The 21690-nt window shown below is 42.2% G+C and overlaps 1 protein-coding gene across 4 annotated transcripts in view; it reads left to right on the top strand.

Annotated features, from left to right (window-relative positions):
- The window catches only part of LOC144791749 (disintegrin and metalloproteinase domain-containing protein 28-like), a 3662699-nt gene that overhangs the window by 3077305 nt on the left and 563704 nt on the right, over window positions 1-21690 (top strand). For all 4 annotated transcript variants that reach the window (XM_078666520.1, XM_078666519.1, XM_078666518.1 and 1 more), the window contains one exon: window positions 2079-2159. In XM_078666520.1, coding sequence (XP_078522646.1) covers window positions 2079-2159 — 81 coding nt within the window. The remainder of the gene's footprint in view (window positions 1-2078; window positions 2160-21690) is intronic.

The raw sequence follows: 21690 nt of genomic DNA, 5'->3' as shown, positions 1-21690 counted from the left end.
ACGAATTGCGTCCCCATTCCCCGGTCCCGATCGTACTTGGCGGGTCGTACGGCATGTTTACGAACCGTACTCTTTACTGTGCGAGTCTATGTTGTACGGACTCACCCTTGACTTTCGTACGGTTCGCGACGATTCGTACGGAATGCGAGCCAACGGATCGTACTACGCGATTCGGACGGATTACTACGATACGTACGGAAACGACAACGAATACAAATCGTCGTACGGATTTGTTTCCCGAATCGGAATCAACCCCTTTATCTACTGTTGTGTTCACTGAAGTTGAAAATGTAATTCCAAAGAATTGTAAATAGTGTAATGTTTTAATTTATAATATGTTTTTATTAGATCTTATGTTAATGGTGGTATATATATATATGTATATATATATACTTATTTTTTTATAAATACAATTATAAAATACATTCAAATAAAACATTTAATATTTGTTTCAAAGTAAATATATATTATATTTTATATACATAGTTTCTATATTTTTACACATACAATAATAAATATAGGATGTTGATAATTTTCACATTGATATTAAAAACTCAATTTTTGCCCATGGGGATATTTGAGGGTCGATATTCTGTCAGTGAACCCAAGCAGTGTGGGGGCAGTCTCACGGCGGTGGCATGATACCACCGTGGTGAAAGCGCTGACTGCACGTTCCCGCATGGTGTGGCTTGCATGCAACACCATGCAGGAACAAGGGTGCAAATCCAGGGGGGCACAACATGTCCTTCTCTGCATGCACCTCCTGGCCCATGAATGGCACAGGGGACCTATTACGGCCCCCTTTGTTACCTCTCTGCCACCCTTTTCATGGCGGGCTCACTGCCATGAAATGGATGGTAGAAAGGCAACTCATAATATGCTCACCGGTGCTGGCTCCGGCTTAACCATCATATTACTGTGGTTTTCCAGACCTCCGGCACAGCACGATCCTTGATCACAGTGGACCTGGCAGTCTAATGGTGGGCCGACCACCCCAATCATTAAAAAGCACTACTCAGACCGCCAACATGAGTAAAGTGGTACTATGGACCGGTGTACTTATTATTAAGAGCTTAAATACATATGCCTGATGGTTTCTAGCATTGCTAGGTGCACAATAAGCATTGTCTCCAAGTACAATTCAGAAGATGCCTGAACTATAGCCTGTGCGTTCCTTTAACCCAAAATTGGTAAATTGATTTATACCTATCCTTGAGAAAGCACTGCAGAGGATCTTCTGGGTCAAGCCTATATAATGATTGTAAAACCATAACACAAAAGCACTAGTTTAGTCATACCATAATATATTAATTGTATTCACAGTACAAGCATTGTTAGACCATATATGTTTTTAATTAAGGTGACTGCTAGTAGGGGCAGCTAATCCAGCACTATACCCATGAACTGAGGAATTATATCCCACACTTTTAGATCATCATATGTCAAGTGACTTAATAAATGACATAATGCATACAACTGAAATTGCTAATGGAATCAACAACACACTGCAATACATTGCTAATGACCATAACTTAGAGCATCATCGCTGCCAGGACAGCCTTCCAATCACATCAATTGCTTTCCAAGGTTGGCTGACTGTTGGAGGCACGCAGGCACAGCTATGATATAAATCTAGGGAGTGCAATGCCAACCCTAGTTGTTTAGTGTTCTTGCCACAAAAAAGCTTGTCAGGCAGTTCAGAATCTGCTGACTTATGGAGAGGTGGCAAATAATACAAAAAGACAAATATTTACCAAATATCCTAAAGTAAACAAGTTTATTGTATGAAATACTCCCTCACATCAGACAGGAATAACCGGCTCTGCCACAGGAGGCAGGGAAAATAAGTGATCCTACCCACGGTACCCTTTGAATTGGAATAGTTTTCTTTAAAACTAAAGGGTGTAGAGGTAAACAATGTGCCTGACTCAAATGAGTCGACTTCTTTTATGTTACTGTGACAAGGAAAGGGAAGGGGTGTTAATGATTTTTCAATGGAATGTTTTGATTTGATGGTGTGCTGTTTGTAGTAATTGTATCTTATTTGTCTATATATTTTCCTTTGATTTCTAATCTAGATATGTAACAAGGGCCAGTGTGTAGATATGGAACGCATTTACAGATCAGCAAAGTGCGCAAGCAAATGCAAAGGACACGCGGTATGTTGCAAATGTTTCTTACTTGGTTACAGTCCATTACTAAGCAGGTGGAGTGATCCATTTGTCAGCTTCTAAATGTGTCAGATTTCTCATGCCAGTACTTCAGAACAAAACATCACATGTATATATACTAACAATTATACCTACGTAATAAGGAATCAAGGGACCTGATTCAGAAGCTGCATATTTTAGTACGTAAAGTAGTAGTACAGTAATACTTATCATTTACTACAAAATGCAAATCACAAACCTGCAAAAGTAAATCTCGACCACTACCCTCCTAACTTTTCTATGAAGAGATCTTCACACATGTAAGTTTACTACTTAGGGGGCGTATCCGATGTTGGATGGAACGGGAGTCCCTCCAACATCATTTGGGAACTGGGACCGAATGACCTCCTGTTGTTGGTCCCAACCCAGGAAGTAGGATGCGACAGAACACTATTTGGTCACACTCCTATTCTTTACCATGGGAGCATGCATGCCGAACGGAGTGCATGCTCTCATGGTAAACAGCTGAGGTGCTGTTTATCCCTGCACTCCGTGGCAGGCACCTCTTCCCCCAGCCACTTCCCAGGTCCCTTCAATATTTACCACTAAGGGGCCGATTCTGATGCGATCGGAAATGGCTCTGACCAGTTGTCAGAGCCATTCCGATCTCGGCGGAATTGGCTGTTCCAATTCCTTTCCAACCAATCCATTATGATGGGGTCAGTCAGAAAGAATCCGGGTGCAGGGATCAACGGGGGACCCCATAGGGGCCGCCTAGGCCACCATTTGGCAGCCTTGCACTCATGGGGGCCCTGCTGGGGCCCCCAAATTGGGATTCCCACAGCCTTTCTGTGTCGGAAAGGCCGGCACAGAAAGGCTATGGGAATCCTCCATCATAATCCCTCAGCTGTAAGGAGTAGTCCCAGGGATTGATTGAGGATTTCCTAATGCTGAGGCCGTCGCAAGCTATTTCGGAAATCCAGTTTGGATTCCTTTCTGACTGACCCCATCAAAATGGATCGGTTGGAAAGGAATTGGAACAGTGGATTCCGATGTGGTAGGAATGATCCTGATCATCAGTCGGAGCCGTTTACGATCGCATCATTTGGCTACATCAAATTAATTTCATGTATATAAATAAAGTCGAAATAGATTCATTTAATTTAACAGTATCTCTTATGAGATTCTAATTAAGTCCTTTCAACCATAAAGTTTTATTGGAAGGTGTTGCACTAAGCTTTGTCATCCATATGTGGTGCTGGATGTATTATTGTACTATTGCTCTTTGTTGGCAATTGTAACTCACACTGGTAAATTTGGCTACAGCCCTTGTTTCAGGGGTGGAGATATGTAAGTCACACTTTTGGGTAACTTTGCACTTGTCAACAGTAAATATTCAAAATTTTGTAATGTTACTCAAAAGTCTAAGCATAAACTTACATGTGTAACTTACTCACAAGTGTGAGTTACCGCTGTGCCCAGCTCCATAAGTATTTGAAAACAATGCTAGGTATCTTTGTTACCTCATACGTTAGAGCAATCTATAAAAAACTTGCTGCATAGTAGAAAGGTACACATATGTGCCTGAAATCAATGCAGAAACCTAAGACATGTAGGGGCTTATTTATGAGCCCTTGCGTCACTTTTGCACTGCTGGTGCGTCACTTTTTCTGACGTACCAGCAGGGTAAATAATGCGTTATATTTACAAAGTGACGCATCTACCTGCGTCACTTTGTAAACCCCTGCGCTACATTATATCTGCGCCAGGTAATGTCTGCAGGATGAGCGTTCTGATGCAGGTAAACTCACAGAAGTGGTGCAGTGAAATCTATGAGATTTCACAGCGTCACTTCTAGGACGCAAGCGTCATATCTTACACCTGCCTCACAGCAGGCGTAAGACTGACGCCTGCCCCTTCACATGGTGCTTTCCCCATGTGAAAGGACACCATGCTGGAGTTGCATCACTTTCGTGACACACTCCAGCAATGCATCATTTTGCTCATACAGATACATCAGAAATAGTGACGTATCTGCAACTCCTTGCAATACGATATGTCCTGCTGTAAATATGACGCATCCAGCATGTCGCAGAGATGCGGCACCTCTCATAAATGAGGCACGTAATATATAACTGCCAAATAATTTATGATGCAAGAATGAAATAATTAAAGGATTTACTATGTTTGAATGAGGATTATCCTGACTGTACAAAACAAGCTTAATATTGCCTGACTTCTTTACAAAAATGATTTTCAAGTGCTGTAATATTTTTAAATTCTTGATATATATTTCTTTAGAGCTAATTGTTTTCTCTAAGATATTGCATACATATACAAATATATATATATATATATATATATATATATATATATATATATATATATATATATATATATAATGTGGTGGCAGATCTAAAAGAACTTCAAATTTATATTGGCAAAAACAATGAAAAAAGAAAATTTGATGGTCAATCACAGCAATATACAGCACTCACCACCAGACTGAGCAAGGAAAAGGATCTAGTGGTGAGAAACAGTGATAAAGGGGGCAATGTTGTCCTAATGACTAAAACTGACTATGATAAAGAAGCATATATTCAGCTAAATGACCGAACCTGCTATGAACGCATACGTACTCGAGTTTTGATGACTATTAAAGGAGAGTATCATCGCAAATTGTCAAAGTGGAGATCATCCAAATTAATCACCGAGGCTGAATTTAAATATCTTAAAAATGATAATCCCATTACCCCTATATTGTTCTTTATCCCCAAGGTGCATAAAGACCCTTTGCATCCACCAGGGAGACCTATCATCTCTGCCAGAGGCAGTCTCCTGGAACATGCTTCTGTATATATAGCTTACTTTTTACAGGGGTATGTGCAACAACTTGGGTCATATGTTCAAGACACTGGGGATTTTTTAATGAAAATCAAAGATGTGGAATGGGTTACGGTGATTGGCTTATAGCATTGGATGTTGAGTATAGCTCATAGTGACGGTTTAAATGCAGTTGAACATTATCTATCTAGAAGGGGCCCTGAATGCAATGAACACAATATAATGCTTCTAGATATGTTACAATTCTGCTTGGTCAATAATGTTTTTCTTTTTAACCAGCACCTATACCGCCAACTACAGGGAGTAGCTTCTCTCCAAGCTTTGCATGTTTGCACATGGGGGCTTGGGAGGAGCTGGTCCTTGGCTATGAATACCAGCATAATATTTGTAATAACTTAGTGGCATGGTTTCGTTTTATCGACGATTTGCTGGTGATTTGGAGGGGTAGTCAGGATGAGGCATTGAAATTCATTTATGACATCAATGACAATAAATTAAATTAAAAATTTTACGGCCACCCTCAGTCAGGAGAAGGTCACATTTCTAGACACTGAATTGTATATCAATAACGGACAACTTGAATCCAGAATTTTCCGTAAAGCGACTGCTGGTAATAGCATTTTACATGCTGCAAGTGCACATCCGGCACATTTGGTTTCCAGCATCCCCTATGGGGAAATGCTTCGACTAAGACGTGTTTGTAGCAATTCTGTCGATTTAGAGAGGGCTCAAGGAGAAAGCAAGATGCGCTTTCTGGAGCGAGGATATTCGAGCAAATTAATTGAGAGGGCCAAACAGAAATCCATGGCATTATCTAGGGAAGAACTTTTGGTCAAGAAATCTGACCGACAGGCAAAGTCTGCTAGTAACACACAGAATGTAGGGAAGAAGGGAGCTAGTTGTTTCCGGATAATAACAGGATACAACAAACAGCACCATCAAGTGCGTAGGATTATTGACAAACACTGGCCGTTGGTAATAAAGGATAATATTATTGGTAAAAGTGTCCCTAATAGAGTATCCCTTACCTTCATTAAAGCTCCCTCCTTACGTGATCATATAGTAGTAACAAACCCTGAACCATTTGTGAAATCTGCATGGTGGCAGGAAAACAAAGGCTTTTACAGATGTAGGACCTGTAAAGCCTGCCTCCACGGAGAGAACACCAAAACTTACAAAGATGGTTTTTCAGATATTCAACATCCGATTACACAGGTCCTTACCTGCAAAACGGAATTTGCGGTTTACACTCTACAATGTCCCTGTCAACTCAGATATGTGGGCAGCACTAAACATGCTGTTCACAAACGTATCCTCCAGCATCTGCGTGCAATCACGAATGGCGACAACACCTACCCAGTGGCGCGCCATTTTAGGGATTTTCACCAGAGTGATAACACCAGCTAAAATATTGGGTGATTGACGCAGTTATGAATAGCAGACGGGGAGGGGACAGGGACGCCAGATTATGAAGGCTCGAAACTAAATATATCCTTTTCCTCAATACAAAGACCCCTGCAGGCCTTAATGTTACAGAAGACTTATACACGTGCTTGCCATAAGAGTTTATCTATTTTGTTAGAGGTCTCCTCCCTGTGGGTTGCACGTGTGGGAACCGCCCGGCTGGGTGATACCACATGCGCACCATGGGGAGGCTGCGACTAGATATACACCAGAGAATAGAACTGAATTTTGCTGCTACTTATATAGAAACAGAATTTGATTTTAATTTCACCACTGAAGGGCACTTTATACAGATAGGGACTGTGTGGACCCTTATATCCAATCAGTCCTCTGTGATCTAATTTTAGGGATTTTTTCTTATTGTTATCACAATGTATGGATTATGAAGTCTGTTTTTGCCTATATTATTTATGGTAAGACTGTGAATCATGTGGGTTGTAGAAATGTCTAACTGATCTAGCCATAACAGGTTTTTATGGGATACAAACTCAATATGTTTTGTATTAATTGACTATACCAGGTGTATATTTTATACCTAAGATTTGCTGGTTAAGTTATCAACATTGTGTATGAATTTGGACTCGGGTTTTGGATTGGAGATAGTAGCGTATTTTGCACATGAAGATGGGGATATTATGCCCAATTTGCCATATTTTGCACAGTTTGCGATATTTGCACAAGAAGTGAGCACTGAAAGCAATTTTTGCACATCTTCAGCAAAGCACTTGCACTTTAAATTATTCCCTTACCATGTGCTTAGTTAATTGACTATTTTATGCAATGCTTTTTGAGCAGAAGGTCTTTTTAAATAGAAGAAAGAGATGTTTTATGAGACTAACTGCTTTTTAAAGTTATGTAGCATGTAAAAGCCTGAAACGTAATCATTTAGAGAAAATGTATTTTACTGAGATTTTTTTCTCAATCAACCCGCTAAAATTTACATCTTTTTATATCATATTACCGAATGAATTTAATTATGGTATTTTACAAAAATTTAAATGTAATAACTGGTATCGGGTACTGTATTTCAACTACGAAACTGATGTAGTATGTATTTCATGTCCATACCTAAAATTCACAGGTGGTGTTAATTTTGGTTTATCATTGGCACTTTAAAAGGGCTGTCCGTTCAAAGAAACGTTGTCATGTGAACAAGGCTCCGTTGAGCCGAAACGTCTTTGACTTTTTCTGCATCGCGATAAATTTCAGCACCTAACTGGTCCGTGTCCGTGTGCTTTTTGCTGGCTGGTTGGCGAGATTCCAGAGCGCATAAGAAAAGCGGAACAAATGATATATATATATATGTATATATATATTACCTACTGGCGGTCGCCAGTAGGTATATATAGTTAGGATTTTTTCTCTATGGGTTTTTTGAAAATTCTATGTCTAATAACTTTGGCGTTTGTGGACGGAATTGGCTGAAATTTTCAGGAAAATGGCACATTTTGTTTCTGAGCAGCCCTTGAAAATTTGGGGGGGGTTCGTCCAGTGGGGGCCGAGAAAAAAGGGGGGTCCCAAAACGTGTTTTTAACATTGAGTTTTCCATAGGGCGGTTGGCCTCACTTTTAGCCCGAACGGCTGAATGGATTTGCACGAAACTTGGCAAAATTGTAGGGACTGGTAGCCCGATGTGCCTTTTGTAGGTCTCAATATATGTGCTCCAGTGGATTTTGAGAAATTAACGTTTAAAAAAAGATATATATCTGTAACAGCGGACCGGTTAGCGCTCTGGTTCGCGGACTTTTCGCGCAACGGAGCTTTGTGAAGCGAAGCTGATTGGTTCTCCGGCGTCTGTCAACATTCCAAACAGTCCGTAGCGGCCGCCATCTTGTCTCTCGGTAGGATCGAGAGACAAGAGGAGGTCAAAACAAAGGGGGAAATAACTATAAGGGGGCATAGTAGATCCTCGCTGACCCCCTAGGTTTGATGTGGAGGTTTTAAAAGGGCCCCGCGGGGCAAAAAAAAATAATAAAAATAATAATTGAACGGCTGAATGGATTTGCACGAAACTTGGCAAAATATTAGGGACTGGTAGCCCGATGTGCCTTTGCTAGGTCTCAATATATGTGCTCCAGTGGATTTTGAGAAATTAACGTTCAAAAAAAGATATATATCTGTAACAGCGCTCCGCTTCGCGTAACGGAGGTTTGCGAAGCTGATTGGTCATTCTGTCACTGGGCTATAGTTGGGCTACATCTGGCTGATATTTGGGCTACATTTGTTTTTTTGTGTGTCTGGCGGCCATCTTTGGGCTACATTGGGCTACATTGGGCTTCATTGGGCTACATTCGGCTAATTAGCAAATAGCTCATCGCAAACTAGGAATGGTAAAGAATCGCTATTTATTCCTTAAAGTTCGCTATTTAGGAAATGCAAATAACTTTGATGATACATATGGCGGTTCATCTCTAACAAGATAAGAAGCATAGGGATAGATTTATGATGACTGGCGCATCACCAGGGATGTGTTAGTCATTCTGTGCCGCTGTTCCGTCACCTATGGTGTGCTGCATTTACAATGCGGCGCATCATGGGGCAAAAACAGCACAGATGCGTGATGTATCTGTGCCGTAAAGGTGGCGCATTGCTGGAGTTGTATCGCAAGTGTGATGAAGCTCCAGCAAGGGTCGGGGGTGCCCCTGTCGCAGGGTTTCTGTTCTCACACAGAACTGTGGACAGAGGATTGGAACCTCGGCGAATTAGGGTGTCCCAAAACTCACGTTAGTAATCAAAAACTATTTAGCAAGCTAGGTACAGTGTCACATTGGATATAACAAACTCTCAATGTTTAGACAATCCAGAATATGAACTTATAGTACCTCAGGATACGTGGAACTCATGAACAGTCGGTCGTTATATATTTCTTAGAAACCAGAACATGGAGTTAAGAAGAACACATGTGTATTTGAAATGTTTATTTACTAATGCCGTCTTCTCAGGCGTAGTACCTTAGATAATAAAAGTACACATATTATCAGTAGCAAAATTACCAGCATAGTTACTAGTACATAAAAAGTGAATGGTGATAGTATGTTAACATGCTGTAAATGAATAAGAGTTAGCAACACTTATAAGCAGCCGCGGGCCGTGGAGGGAGTTACGGTGAGGCAGGGAGGCGGGGAGGGGGAGAAGCAGGGTGGAGAATACAAGTACACATATTATCAGTACCAAAATTACCAGCATAGTTACTAGTACATAAAAAGCGAATGGTGACAGTATGTTAACATGCTGTAAATGAATAAGAGTTAGCAACACTTATAAGCAGCCGCGGGCCGTGGAGGGAGTTACGGTGGGGCAGGGAGGCGGGGAGGGGGAGGGGCAAGGTAGAGAGGGCTCCACCCTGCTTCTCCCCCTCCCCGCCTCCCTGCCCCATCGTAACTCCCTCCACGGCCCGCGGCTGCTTATATCTCACCCTCCCTAATACACATATTATATTATTTGCTAAGAAGGTCTCTTTGTGTTGGTTTAGGGCGTGTCCATACTTTAGTGTCTTAGATTTGAAGGAATCACATCAGCATACACCAGCTCTCTCTTCATGTGAACCGCATCAACTGTTGTGTATGTGTGTTCGGCAAAGCAATATAAAACCCGCCTCATGCCCAGAATTGGCAGAAGTTGCACTTATGTTATGAGTATGAAGTCGTGGAGATCAGACCTCATAACAATTCTGTATCGTGTTGTTCTTGAAACTTTAGCACTCGCTGTACAGATATAGTTTAACAAGTAAAGCAGATAGTAGACCAATAACATATTATTCTCATGTAAACCACGATGAACTACTAGGTGGAAAGCTAAAGCAACAACTAAGTGTCGTGTGCAGAAGTTGCAAAAAAGGAAAAATGGCGTTTAAACCGGTAATGAGCCCATGCTAACTTAACACGGTTTAAAGATATCCAGGACCTAGATGACACCTCCTCATGATCCGGAAACGAACTGAATAAGATAATAGAAGTGCCATCTCATGAGAGCAGATTGCAAGTTTATATGTGGACGGTCCGCAAGGTAAAGCATTAAAAACTAGGAAAATTCAATGCTAAAGAAAAATAAAACAGCCAAGTACTTTATCGAGTCTTAAGCCAATAGGCAAGGTAAATAATAAAAACTTGACAAATAAGTCAATGAATTGTCAATGAAATGCTAGTACTCAGCATATCAAACATGAAAAAGGTCTATGACATAACTGTGAATGCAAAATAAGCTGCAACAGCCTCCAATAGGAAGTCACCGTCTTCATCCGAAAACAGTTCAGCCATCCAATTTAAAAGCGGAAAAGAACATACGTGCTCTCCCAGCACCGGATCCTCTATCACCATCAGAGGACAGCTCGGTGGGTTTTCAAGAAAGCTGTGTTCCAAGAAAGACTGTGCTGCCGCCAGTAAATTCCAGGGACCAAGTAGTCCATGCATCAATGCCACAGCCATAATCCTTTCGCCAGGACAAATCAACTCGTGAGTAATGATAGGAGTCATCAGCTGATTAAAGTCGACGTCAGGAGAAACCGGTCCGCAGAGACACAAATCAATGGCCCAATCGAAATCACAGGTCAGGCAGTGAAATACAGGCTGGACACAGGTGAAGTAGGAGAACCGAAAAGATAATCCATATGCCGTGCTTAATATCGCCAACGGCATTGTGCCATAATATTCTAGCATGCGATTGCGGAACAGTGTCAGCAGCTGCAGGGTCGGAGGTTGCATAGGAGGGACATCCATATTTAAAAATGTAAAAAAGCACAAGAGCGTCCGCTGGTAATGCAAGTAAAAATGCAATCCACGAACCAGAGTGGAGAAAATGGAATGAAAGGGAGCAGGGATGACTCCAAAGATTTTCTCAAATGAAGTCACGAGACCACTGGTAACAACTTTAAAAAAGTGTGCCAGGGATTTTGTGGAGGATGCGTTAAAGATAGTCGGAAACATGTTGCTGAAATTGAAAGGCAAACCTGTGTACGGGTGTTCGCTATGTGAAGTACGAAAGTTTCACGGGCCGAACTCAAGGCCACCTCTCTCTGAGACAAAAGAGCTCTTATTCTTGTCATGCCGTTGAAACGTGTCCCAAGGTTGGTATTTGTGGCCAGATTGAAAACTCCCTATGTTCATGTGTGGGAGGAAATAGAACATTTCTGCAGCAAATAACCCGTTCACTTACTGTTACGATAAAAGGAATACTTTTAATTAACTCAGAACAATCTTCATTATTGAGCATCAAATAACTACCATTTTCCAACAACTTGAACGTGGGGATGATAGCAGGAACTGGCGTGCCTTGCAACACGCAAGCCATATTTGGTCGGTGTTTGTTGCATGAATCGTGTAACTGTATGTGCCTACACATTAGTGAATGATCTGGCGTCTCAGTGCATTCCTCTCCATTCAGATAAACTTCTTGATCATCTTTGAAACATCTGTATGTGTATGGAAGCGACCAGACCTCATGAACAAAAGCACTACCTAAAGGTTCATAAAGACCTATTGGTATATATTTCATACAATTTGAAAACTTATATAAAGCAAAAGGCAGCGTTATTAAACCGTGGATAAGGCATGTTGCCAAAAAACCCGCAATCCTCTGCTGATGATGTCACTGAGCATGTCATGAATGATGTAATATGTGACATCATCAGTAGTGGATTATGGGTAATAGTATCTCTAGTTTACTCCCCTATAGCTGTCTTTCTTTTAACATAAGTGTGTGTTTCCTTCCCTTATACTTACTGTTTTTGGTTCGCTTCCAGTTCGCGTACCAGCGAGCGAACTAGGAAGCGAACTAAGAGAAATAGAGGTTGGCACAGTTCCAAATATTGTACCAATTTTTTAATAACGGGGAGGTAGTTCTGAAAAGAACTTTTTTTTTTTTTTTTCTGAACATTTTTTTACTGTTTTTGAATTTTTCGGAACAGTTTTATATTTTTTGGGGTTTTTCTTGGAGGGGGCAATGAAAACGATTCATTGTAAAGGGCTCAACAGGAGCAACAAAACAAAAAAAAGAAGTATTTATTATTTTGGGCGTTTCGGACAAACTTGCATATGATAGTCAATAGCTCTGTTGATCAGAGTGATGCTTCTTTCTCCGTAGGAAATGAATCCATCGCAAAATACGCAGGTGTGTTTTACTTCACCAAATCTCATTTGTATATTTGGCACCATCTCCCTGCCCTCTGGTCCCGTTACTTCCGGTACAACAGATCTTCTGGCCATAATAGGGAGATTATCTAGGTCGTTCCGAAACTGTGCAGCACTGTAGTTGTTAGGATGCCACCTAGTCATATGGCGATGCATTGTGTAGTTTCCGAAACTGTATTTTTTGTCGGTCCCTCTGGACAGTCTATCTTGACATATAAGGCAAGTTACGTATCTTGCATTTACTTTTTTCTGACCTTTGGGAATTTTAAAAAATTGCCAAATGAAGTTTTCTTTCCGGTGAGACGTCTTGGGCTGCTCAGGCAAAAACTGCCTCTCTTCGTGCTCGTCCTCCTGTTCCTCTTCTTCTTCTTCTTGTTGAATTACAACTTGAGCAGGTGGTCCACTCTTCCTTGGATGTGGTGGAGGTGGTGGGGAAGCACCAGCTGAAGCTACTAAAGAAGCCATTGCTCAGTGATCACAAAGGGTCTTTCTCTCACAATGATGAAAGTCAGAGTGAGGAAAGAAGGAGGGATTTTCATCATTTGGGAAAAACAAGAGTTCTCAACCAATCAAAAGTGTTCATTTTAGATTATATGACCTAGTCTTACATCATTAGGAAACCAAAAGTGAAATGAACCAATGAAAAGTGTTATTACCAAGTCACATGACTTGCTGTGTTTACGTTAAGCGCTTTGCAGGGCCTCCCTGTTTGCTTCCAGAAACCTGCGCTTTGGCACTCGCTTCGCGTACCAGTTCGCTAACGTAGCACGTCATATGACGTATCAAGCGACAACGTGGAACGTCATGCGGACGGGAGGCGTCACGATGTTGTTTTCTAACGCGGCACTTGCGGTAAAGAAACGTTTACCGGCTCGCGGTCTATTTCGCGGCATCAAGGTCAGCTAACGGGAAGCTTCCCGATTCGCGAAGCGGGAACGAAGAAAAAAAAATATTTTAAAAAAAAATTATTCATAAACATATAAAATATATTTTTGGATTTAAAGAAGAATACATTTTACAGCTACAGATATTAGCTGTTAAAAAACCAATGAAATTCACAGAAAAAACCATAGGTTATAGACCATATATAGTTAGGAATTAGCATTTACAAAACCTTGAAAATTCACTGAAAAAACCATAGGTTATAGACCATATATAGTTAGGAAATAGCATTTAGAAAACCTTATTTTACTCACACAAAACCATTGAAATTCCATATATAGTTAGTTGCACTAACTATATATCGCGCACCTGCAATCCACTGCTGATGATGTCACATATTACATCATTCATGACATGGTCAGTGACATCACTGATGACATCACTGATGACATCTCAAATGACATCACTGATGACATCACTGATGACAACATCCAGTGACTGTATGCTTCTGTAAAGTTAAAATATGTCTTACATATTGAAGAATGAGTGGATGTATAAGTGTCTGGATGAAGGATTTAGTAGGTGCATGACTGACTGTATAAGTGAGTGATTAAATGTGTCTCACTGAGTGCATGGGTTAGTGACTAAACTGTTTTAAATTGTGCATCATTGTGTCTGTTGTTTTGTAATCTGATGCATGTGTTGATCATTAGCTATATGACTAACTATATGGGTTATTGATTAGTTGCCCAAGTATTTGTATGGGAGACTGAGTGTGTGTGTGGGTGTCTGGGAGGTGTATGACTCTGTGCATAGATGTGTGAGCAGTTGATTCACTAGATGTATGGGTTCAAAAGTGCATGTGGAAACATCTGTATGGGCGGTTGACTGTGTGCATGAGTGTATTGGTGAGTGAATGGATATCTCAGTGCTACATGTCAAAGTAAGTACATATGTAAAACACAGTACATGTGATAGTTGACATATATAAATAACTGTGCATAAGAGCCAGTGAATGTGTGAGTGGCTGTATGGATTATTGTGAACTTGTATCAGGGATTGTATAACAGAGTAAATATGTGTTATTATATGTTCCAATAAGTAAGGTGTGTATAACTATATAGTTGAGGAAATCGAGGTGTGATTGATTCTTTGCAAGACTGACTAGGTGTGTGAGTAACTCCATGGATGAGTGACAGTCTGTGAGTGTCTGTTTACACTGAGTGTATCTAAGGTTATATTAGAGTCTGAAGAGGTTCATTGTATCATCACATGAATGATGTCATCAGTGATGTGATCAGTAATGTCAAATGAGATGTCATCAGTGATGTCATCAGTGATGTCATTTGAGATGTCATCAGTGATGTCATCAGTGATGTCACTGACCATGTCATGAATGATGTAATATGTGACATCATCAGCAGTGGATTGCAGGTGCGCGATATATAGTTAGTGCAACTAACTATATATGGAATTTCAATGGTTTTGTGTGAGTAAAATAAGGTTTTCTAAATGCTATTTCCTAACTATATATGGTCTATAACCTATGTTTTTTTCAGTGAATTTTCAAGGTTTTGTAAATGCTAATTCCTAACTATATATGGTCTATAACCTATGGTTTTTTCTGTGAATATATATATATATGAGAAGCAGTTTTAACCCAGGTTGGTGTCGGCGCTCATTTAATAGCGTGGTGCAGTTTTCTACGACTGGGTTCGTCGTTTCAATATTGTTCAAAGTTCTCGGCAGGGAAATGAAAACGCACTCTCTCGTCAATACTGTGACAGCGGTTTAATCAACAACCAATACCCAACGCGTTTCGCTTCTTACAAAGCTTGCTGACGGGATGTTGAGCCAGTTTCTAAGTCTGACTTTTAAACACCAGGTCCTGTGATTTCCTGTGTTATCAATGGATGCATGCTGGTTAATGTAGTGTCCACTACATTTTCATCACCAGTTCGCTCCATTTTCTGTCCATATACAGTTTATAACTTCAAGGAAAAGAACAGGGGGGGAGTGCATTTCATGATATGCAGACAGTTTTTTTAAAACTCTTTGGTGAGTTTATTTAGTATCCTTTCGTTCTCTCCAATGAACATCTTGGATGCGGTATACTAGTGTTACATCTTACTATTCACAGGTTTAATTTTGGTCTGTGTTATAACAGTTTCTTTTACTGTGTTCATGTGTGGGTGTATCGCCCTCTAGTGGGCTGTTTTCCCATATTGTTCAGGGGTCCGTCTGTTTGGCTCACTATCGTCAAAGTGAGAGATGTATATAAAGTTCTTCAGTCAGGTTTAGGCCTCTAGGTTCCAGGGTCCTGAAATTGATGATGTGTTCGACTCTTTGCGTCTTAGGTTTTTCAGGCGATCACCTCCCCTCTCCGATTGTGGAACTTGTTCTATTGCACAAAATTTCAATAATTCCCAATTGCTTCCATGTGACTGTTCCATGTGTTTCGCCACTGCATATGAGCGATCTTTGTTCGTTGTCGCCCTTGTGTGTTCTAATATCCGCTTCTTGGCTTCGAAAGTTGTGCTCCCTATATATCTTTTGTTACAGGGGTATTCAATTAGATAAACCACATACGTGCTTTTGCATGTGAGATGTTGTGGTATTATCCATTTGGTTCCTTTTTTGATCTCTACTTCTTTAGTTGCTTTTGCGATTTTACACACTTTGCAGTGTCTGTATGGGAAAAAACCTTTTCGTTGCAGCCAATCAACTTTTGGTGTTTCTTTGTAGTGGCTATTCACAAGACAATCTCCTAGATTTCTGGTGCGTCTGTAGGTTATGTTTGGGTGATCACCTATGATTTTTGTTAAGGTGGGGTCAGTCTTCAATATTGGCCAGTGTTTCTGTATGATTTTTGCCAACTTGTTGTTTTCAGCACTGTGGGTGGTGATTAACCGGATCACATCATTTTTTGCTGGTTCTTTCTTTGGTTTATGTAGGATTTCCTTTCGGTCTTGTGTCAATGTTCTTCTCAGGCTTTGAGAGGTCCCTGCACACTTTGGGCGAGGTCATTAGCTGGCGCTGTTCTGCCTCGGCATAACCTACCTTTCTCCGACACATCGGAACGACTGAGCCCACCATGTCTGGATGAATGCAAGCGGTGTCGGAGTCACTGAACTCCGCTTCGGGCTGGACACATTGTTGTACTCGCCCCCGTGGATACATACTGACAGTTGCTGGTTGTGCAGTTTTGGGGACACCGGAGGCCTTGCAGATGCGGATGGCAGCTCGGGACAGCGGTGAGAGCGGCTTGTGGGTTCACCTGGTTCCGCATTCCTGCGGTGGTCCCTGCTAAAACATTGCATGCTGGGACTTGGAGTGCACTCCACCATGCCAGAACTATCAGTAGGTGGAGCTTACTTGCACTCTAATTGGGGCGTCAACCTGCAGCAGCATTTCTACTCACCACCCGTCACACTCTGGGCGCTGATGAGGCCACACGGCCGAAATGCATACGCCCGCTGATTTGTTGTACCTGCATTAAAAAGACTTTTACTGTCCCTATACTGGGCCTCTGCCTTTTTCTTTGAAGAAGGTTTCTTGGACATATTTTGCACGTTCTGCCTGCGACGTGCTTGAGAGGTCCCTGCACACTTCGGGCGAGGTCATTAGCTGGCGCTGTTCTGCCACGGCATAACCTACCTTTCTCCGACACATCGGAACGACTGAGCCCACCATGACTGGATGAATGCAAGCGGTGTCGGAGTCACTGAACTCCGCTTCGGGCTGGACACATTGTTGTTCTCGCCCCCGTGGATACATACTGACAGTTGCTGGTTGTGCAGTTTTGGGGACACCGGAGGCCTTGCAGATGCGGATGGCAGCTCGGGACAACGGTGAGAGCGGCTTGTGGATTCACCTGGTTCCGCATTCCTGCGGTGGTCCCTGCTAAAACATTGCATGCTGGGACTTGGAGTGCACTCCACCATGCCAGAACTATCAGTAGGTGGAGCTTACTTGCACTCTAATTGGGGCGTCAACCTGCAGCAGCATTTCTACTCACCACCCGTCACACTCTGGGCGCTGATGAGGCCACACGGCCGAAATGCATACACCCGCTGATTTGTTGTACCTGCATTAAAGAGACTTCTACTGTCCCTATACTGGGCCTCTGCCTTTTTCTTTGAAGAAGGTTTCTTGGACATATTTTGCACGTTCTGCCTGCGACGTGCTTGAGAGGTCCCTGCACACTTCGGGCGAGGTCATTAGCTGGCGCTGTTCTGCCTCGGCATAACCTACCTTTCTCCGACACATCGGAACGACTGAGCCCACCATGACTGGATGAATGCAAGCGGTGTCGGAGTCACTGAACTCCGCTTCGGGCTGGACACATTGTTGTACTCGCCCCCGTGGATACATACTGACAGTTGCTGGTTGTGCAGTTTTGGGGACACCGGAGGCCTTGCAGATGCGGATGGCAGCTCGGGACAGCGGTGAGAGCGGCTTGTGGGTTCACCTGGTTCCGCATTCCTGCGGTGGTCCCTGCTAAAACATTGCATGCTGGGACTTGGAGTGCACTCCACCATGCCAGAACTATCAGTAGGTGGAGCTTACTTGCACTCTAATTGGGGCGTCAACCTGCAGCAGCATTTATACTCACCACCCGTCACACTCTGGGCGCTGATGAGGCCACACGGCCGAAATGCATACGCCCGCTGATTTGTTGTACCTGCATTAAAGAGACTTCTACTGTCCCTATACTGGGCCTCTGCGTTTTTCTTTGAAGAAGGTTTCTTGGACATATTTTGCACGTTCTGCCTGCGACGTGCTTGAGAGGTCCCTGCACACTTCGGGCGAGGTCATTAGCTGGCGCTGTTCTGCCTCGGCATAACCTACCTTTCTCTGACACATCGGAACGACTGAGCCCACCATGACTGGATGAATGCAAGCGGTGTCGGAGTCACTGAACTCGGCTTCGGGCTGGACACATTGTTGTACTCGCCCCCGTGGATACATACTGACAGTTGCTGGTTGTGCAGTTTTGGGGACACCGGAGGCCTTGCAGATGCGGATGGCAGCTCGGGACAGCGGTGAGAGCGGCTTGTGGGTTCACCTGGTTCCGCATTCCTGCGGTGGTCCCTGCTAAAACATTGCATGCTGGGACTTGGAGTGCACTCCACCATGCCAGAACTATCAGTAGGTGGAGCTTACTTGCACTCTAATTGGGGCGTCAACCTGCAGCAGCATTTCTACTCACCACCCGTCACACTCTGGGCGCTGATGAGGCCACACAGCCGAAATGCATACACCCGCTGATTTGTTGTACCTGCATTAAAGAGACTTCTACTGTCCCTATACTGGGCCTCTGCCTTTTTCTTTGAAGAAGGTTTCTTGGACATATATATATATATATATATATATATATATATATATATATATATTACACAAACCTCTGGTATTATATGCCAAAGAACCGAGCCCAATTCCGTTTTGCGTGGTAGAAATTATCTATTGCATCAAATGGCAAATCCTTGTCCGACGCGTTTCGGAGCAGAGCTCCCTTGTCATGGGTTATTATTTGTTTGTTTCAATAAAGCATATATAGAAAGTGATGACATCACAACAACATAAACATCAACAAAGGATTACTACACCACATCCAGGCCTTCCTTAGATTGGCGGCCATCTTTGAATAGTATTTTTTAAGTTGATGCTCGCCTATTCAAATTTATAAAAACAGAAAATCAACTTCATTGCATCAAATATGTGCAAAATATACACCTAAAATTAGGCATACATTTGATAATTCATTGAATTTATGACAAGCAATACATTTCATAATATTTTGAGCACAATACAGCCCCAGTGGGCAAACAATGCTTATTTGTCCAATGCTCCAAATTTATATCTCCAGTTTCAACTTGTGACGCTTTTATTATCACTGCATACCCGACTAGGATGACTGTTCATGTGTCAATGTCTATATAGGTGTATGAGTACATTTGATAGTGTTACCATTGATCAGTGACTGCATGTATAAGTGATTCTGTGGTGAATGGACAGTTGTGTGTGTATACTTAGGAATCTGTGAGTGTGTATGTAATAACTGGTATGTGTGTGTCAATGCTTTCAAATATGGTACTCTATATTTTACAGTGAGTGATCAAAGGTTATACTAGTGTGTGATGAGGTATATCAGATTGTCAATTATATGATGGCATCAGTGATGTCATTTGAGATGTCATCAGTGATGTCAACAGTGATATCACTGACCATGTCATGAATGATGTAATATGTGATATCATCAGCAGTGCATTGCGGGCGCGCGAGTTATAAATAGCACAACTAACTATAAGGGAGGAATTTCTATGGTTTTGTATGAGTGAAATGTCCAGCTAACTATAACACTCATGAAACCTGTGTTTTTTTCCAGTGAATTTCAAAGATTTTTTAAATGCTAATTTCTAACTATAACATCTCTGAAACCTATAGTTGTTTCATTGAATTTCAACGGTTTTTTAAATGCTAATTTTTAAGTGCAATAGTAGTTATACCGATTTGATTGGTTCATAACATTCCCCACTGTAACTATTGAAGGAACCCATCCTTTTTAATTATTCTGTTTGGAGCAGTTGTTGAGAGACATCTCTTCTTCTTCCAGAGTTGGGTTTGTAATTTTTTGGGTGATTATAAAAAATTGCATTGGAGAAATGGCATCCTAAAGTGCTAGTAGTTGACAGCAGGATAAGTTTATAAGCGCTTATGTTTGAGCAGAGTGATGAGATAAGGACATGCTTCTGTCAGGATGATAGTAGGAGTGGACACAGACTCACAGTGGGATTCCACACAAGCATGACTATTACCTGGACTTTTGCAGGACTGACACAGTAGTCTGCAAGGGTTTAAGGGACGGCATACATTGTGCATATTTGACTGTACCACTGCTTGTCTCAATGCCTGATTCATTCTGCAAGTGCATAGACAGTGAATAGGTTCCTAGAGTGCTAGTAGTTGACAGCAGGATGAGTTTATGAGTGCTTATGTTTTAGCAGAGTGATGAGATAAGGACATGCTTCTGTCAGGATGATTGTAGGAGTGGACACAGACTCACAGTGTGATTCCAGACAAGCATGATTATTACTTGGACTTTTGCAGAACTGACTCAGTAGTCTGCAAGGGTTTAAGGGACCGCATACATTGTGCACATTTGACTGTAACACTGCTTGTCTCAATGCCTGATTCATTCTGCAAGTGCATAGACAGTGACTGGGTTCCTAGAGTGCTGGTAATTGACAGCAGGATAAGTTTATAAGTACTTATGTTTCAGCAGAGTGATTAGATAAGGACATGCTTCTGTTAGGTTGATTGTAGGAGTGGACACAGACTCACAGTGAGATTCCAGACAAGCATGACTATTACCTGGACTTTTGCAGGACTGACTCAGTAATTTTCAAGGGGTTAAGGGACGCATATATTGTACACATTTGACTGTACCACTGCTTGTCTCAATGCCTGAGTCATTCTGCAAGTGCATAGACAGTGAATAGGTTCCTAGAGTGCTAGTAGTTGACAGCAGGATAAGTTTATAAGGACTTATGTTTCTGCAGAGTGATTAGATAAGGAAATGTTTCTGTCAGGATGATTATAGGAGTGGACAGAGCTGCTTTAGAGCCATTGAACAGGCCAGCAGAGCTGCTTTAGAGCCAGAGAACCAGGTCAGCAGAGCCGTTGTAGAGCCAGAGACCCAGGTCAGCAGAGCTGCTGTAGAGCCAAAGAACCAGGCCAGCAGAACTGCTTTATAGCCATAGAACCAGGTCAGCAGAGCTGCTGTAAAGCCAGAGAAACCAAGTCAGCAGACCTGCTTTAGAGCCAGAGAACCAGGTCAGCAGAGCTGCTCTAGAGCCTAAGAAGGTCAGCCAGGCTGCTCTAGAACCAGAGACCCAGGTCAGCAGAGCTGCTCTAGAGCCAGGGAGCCAGGTCAGCAGAACTGCTCTAGTGGCCGAGAACCAGGTCAGCATAGCTGCTGTAGAGCCAGAGAAACCAGGTCAGCAGAGCTGCTTTAGAGGTAGAGAACCAGGTCAGCAGAACTGCTTTAGAGCCACAGAACTAAGTCAGCAGAGCTCTTTAGAGGGAGAGAACCAGGTCAGCAGAGCTGCTTTAGAGCCAGAAAACCAGGTCAGCAGAGCTGCTCTAGAGCCAGAGAACCAGGTCAGCAGAGCTGCTTTAGAACCATAGAACCAGGTCAGAAGAGCTGCTTTAACCAGAGAACC

Source organism: Lissotriton helveticus, chromosome 11 (genome assembly GCF_964261635.1).
Source record: "Lissotriton helveticus chromosome 11, aLisHel1.1, whole genome shotgun sequence".
In the NCBI taxonomy this organism is placed as follows: domain Eukaryota; kingdom Metazoa; phylum Chordata; class Amphibia; order Caudata; family Salamandridae; genus Lissotriton; species Lissotriton helveticus.
This window is presented reverse-complemented; position numbering and strand designations above follow the sequence as displayed.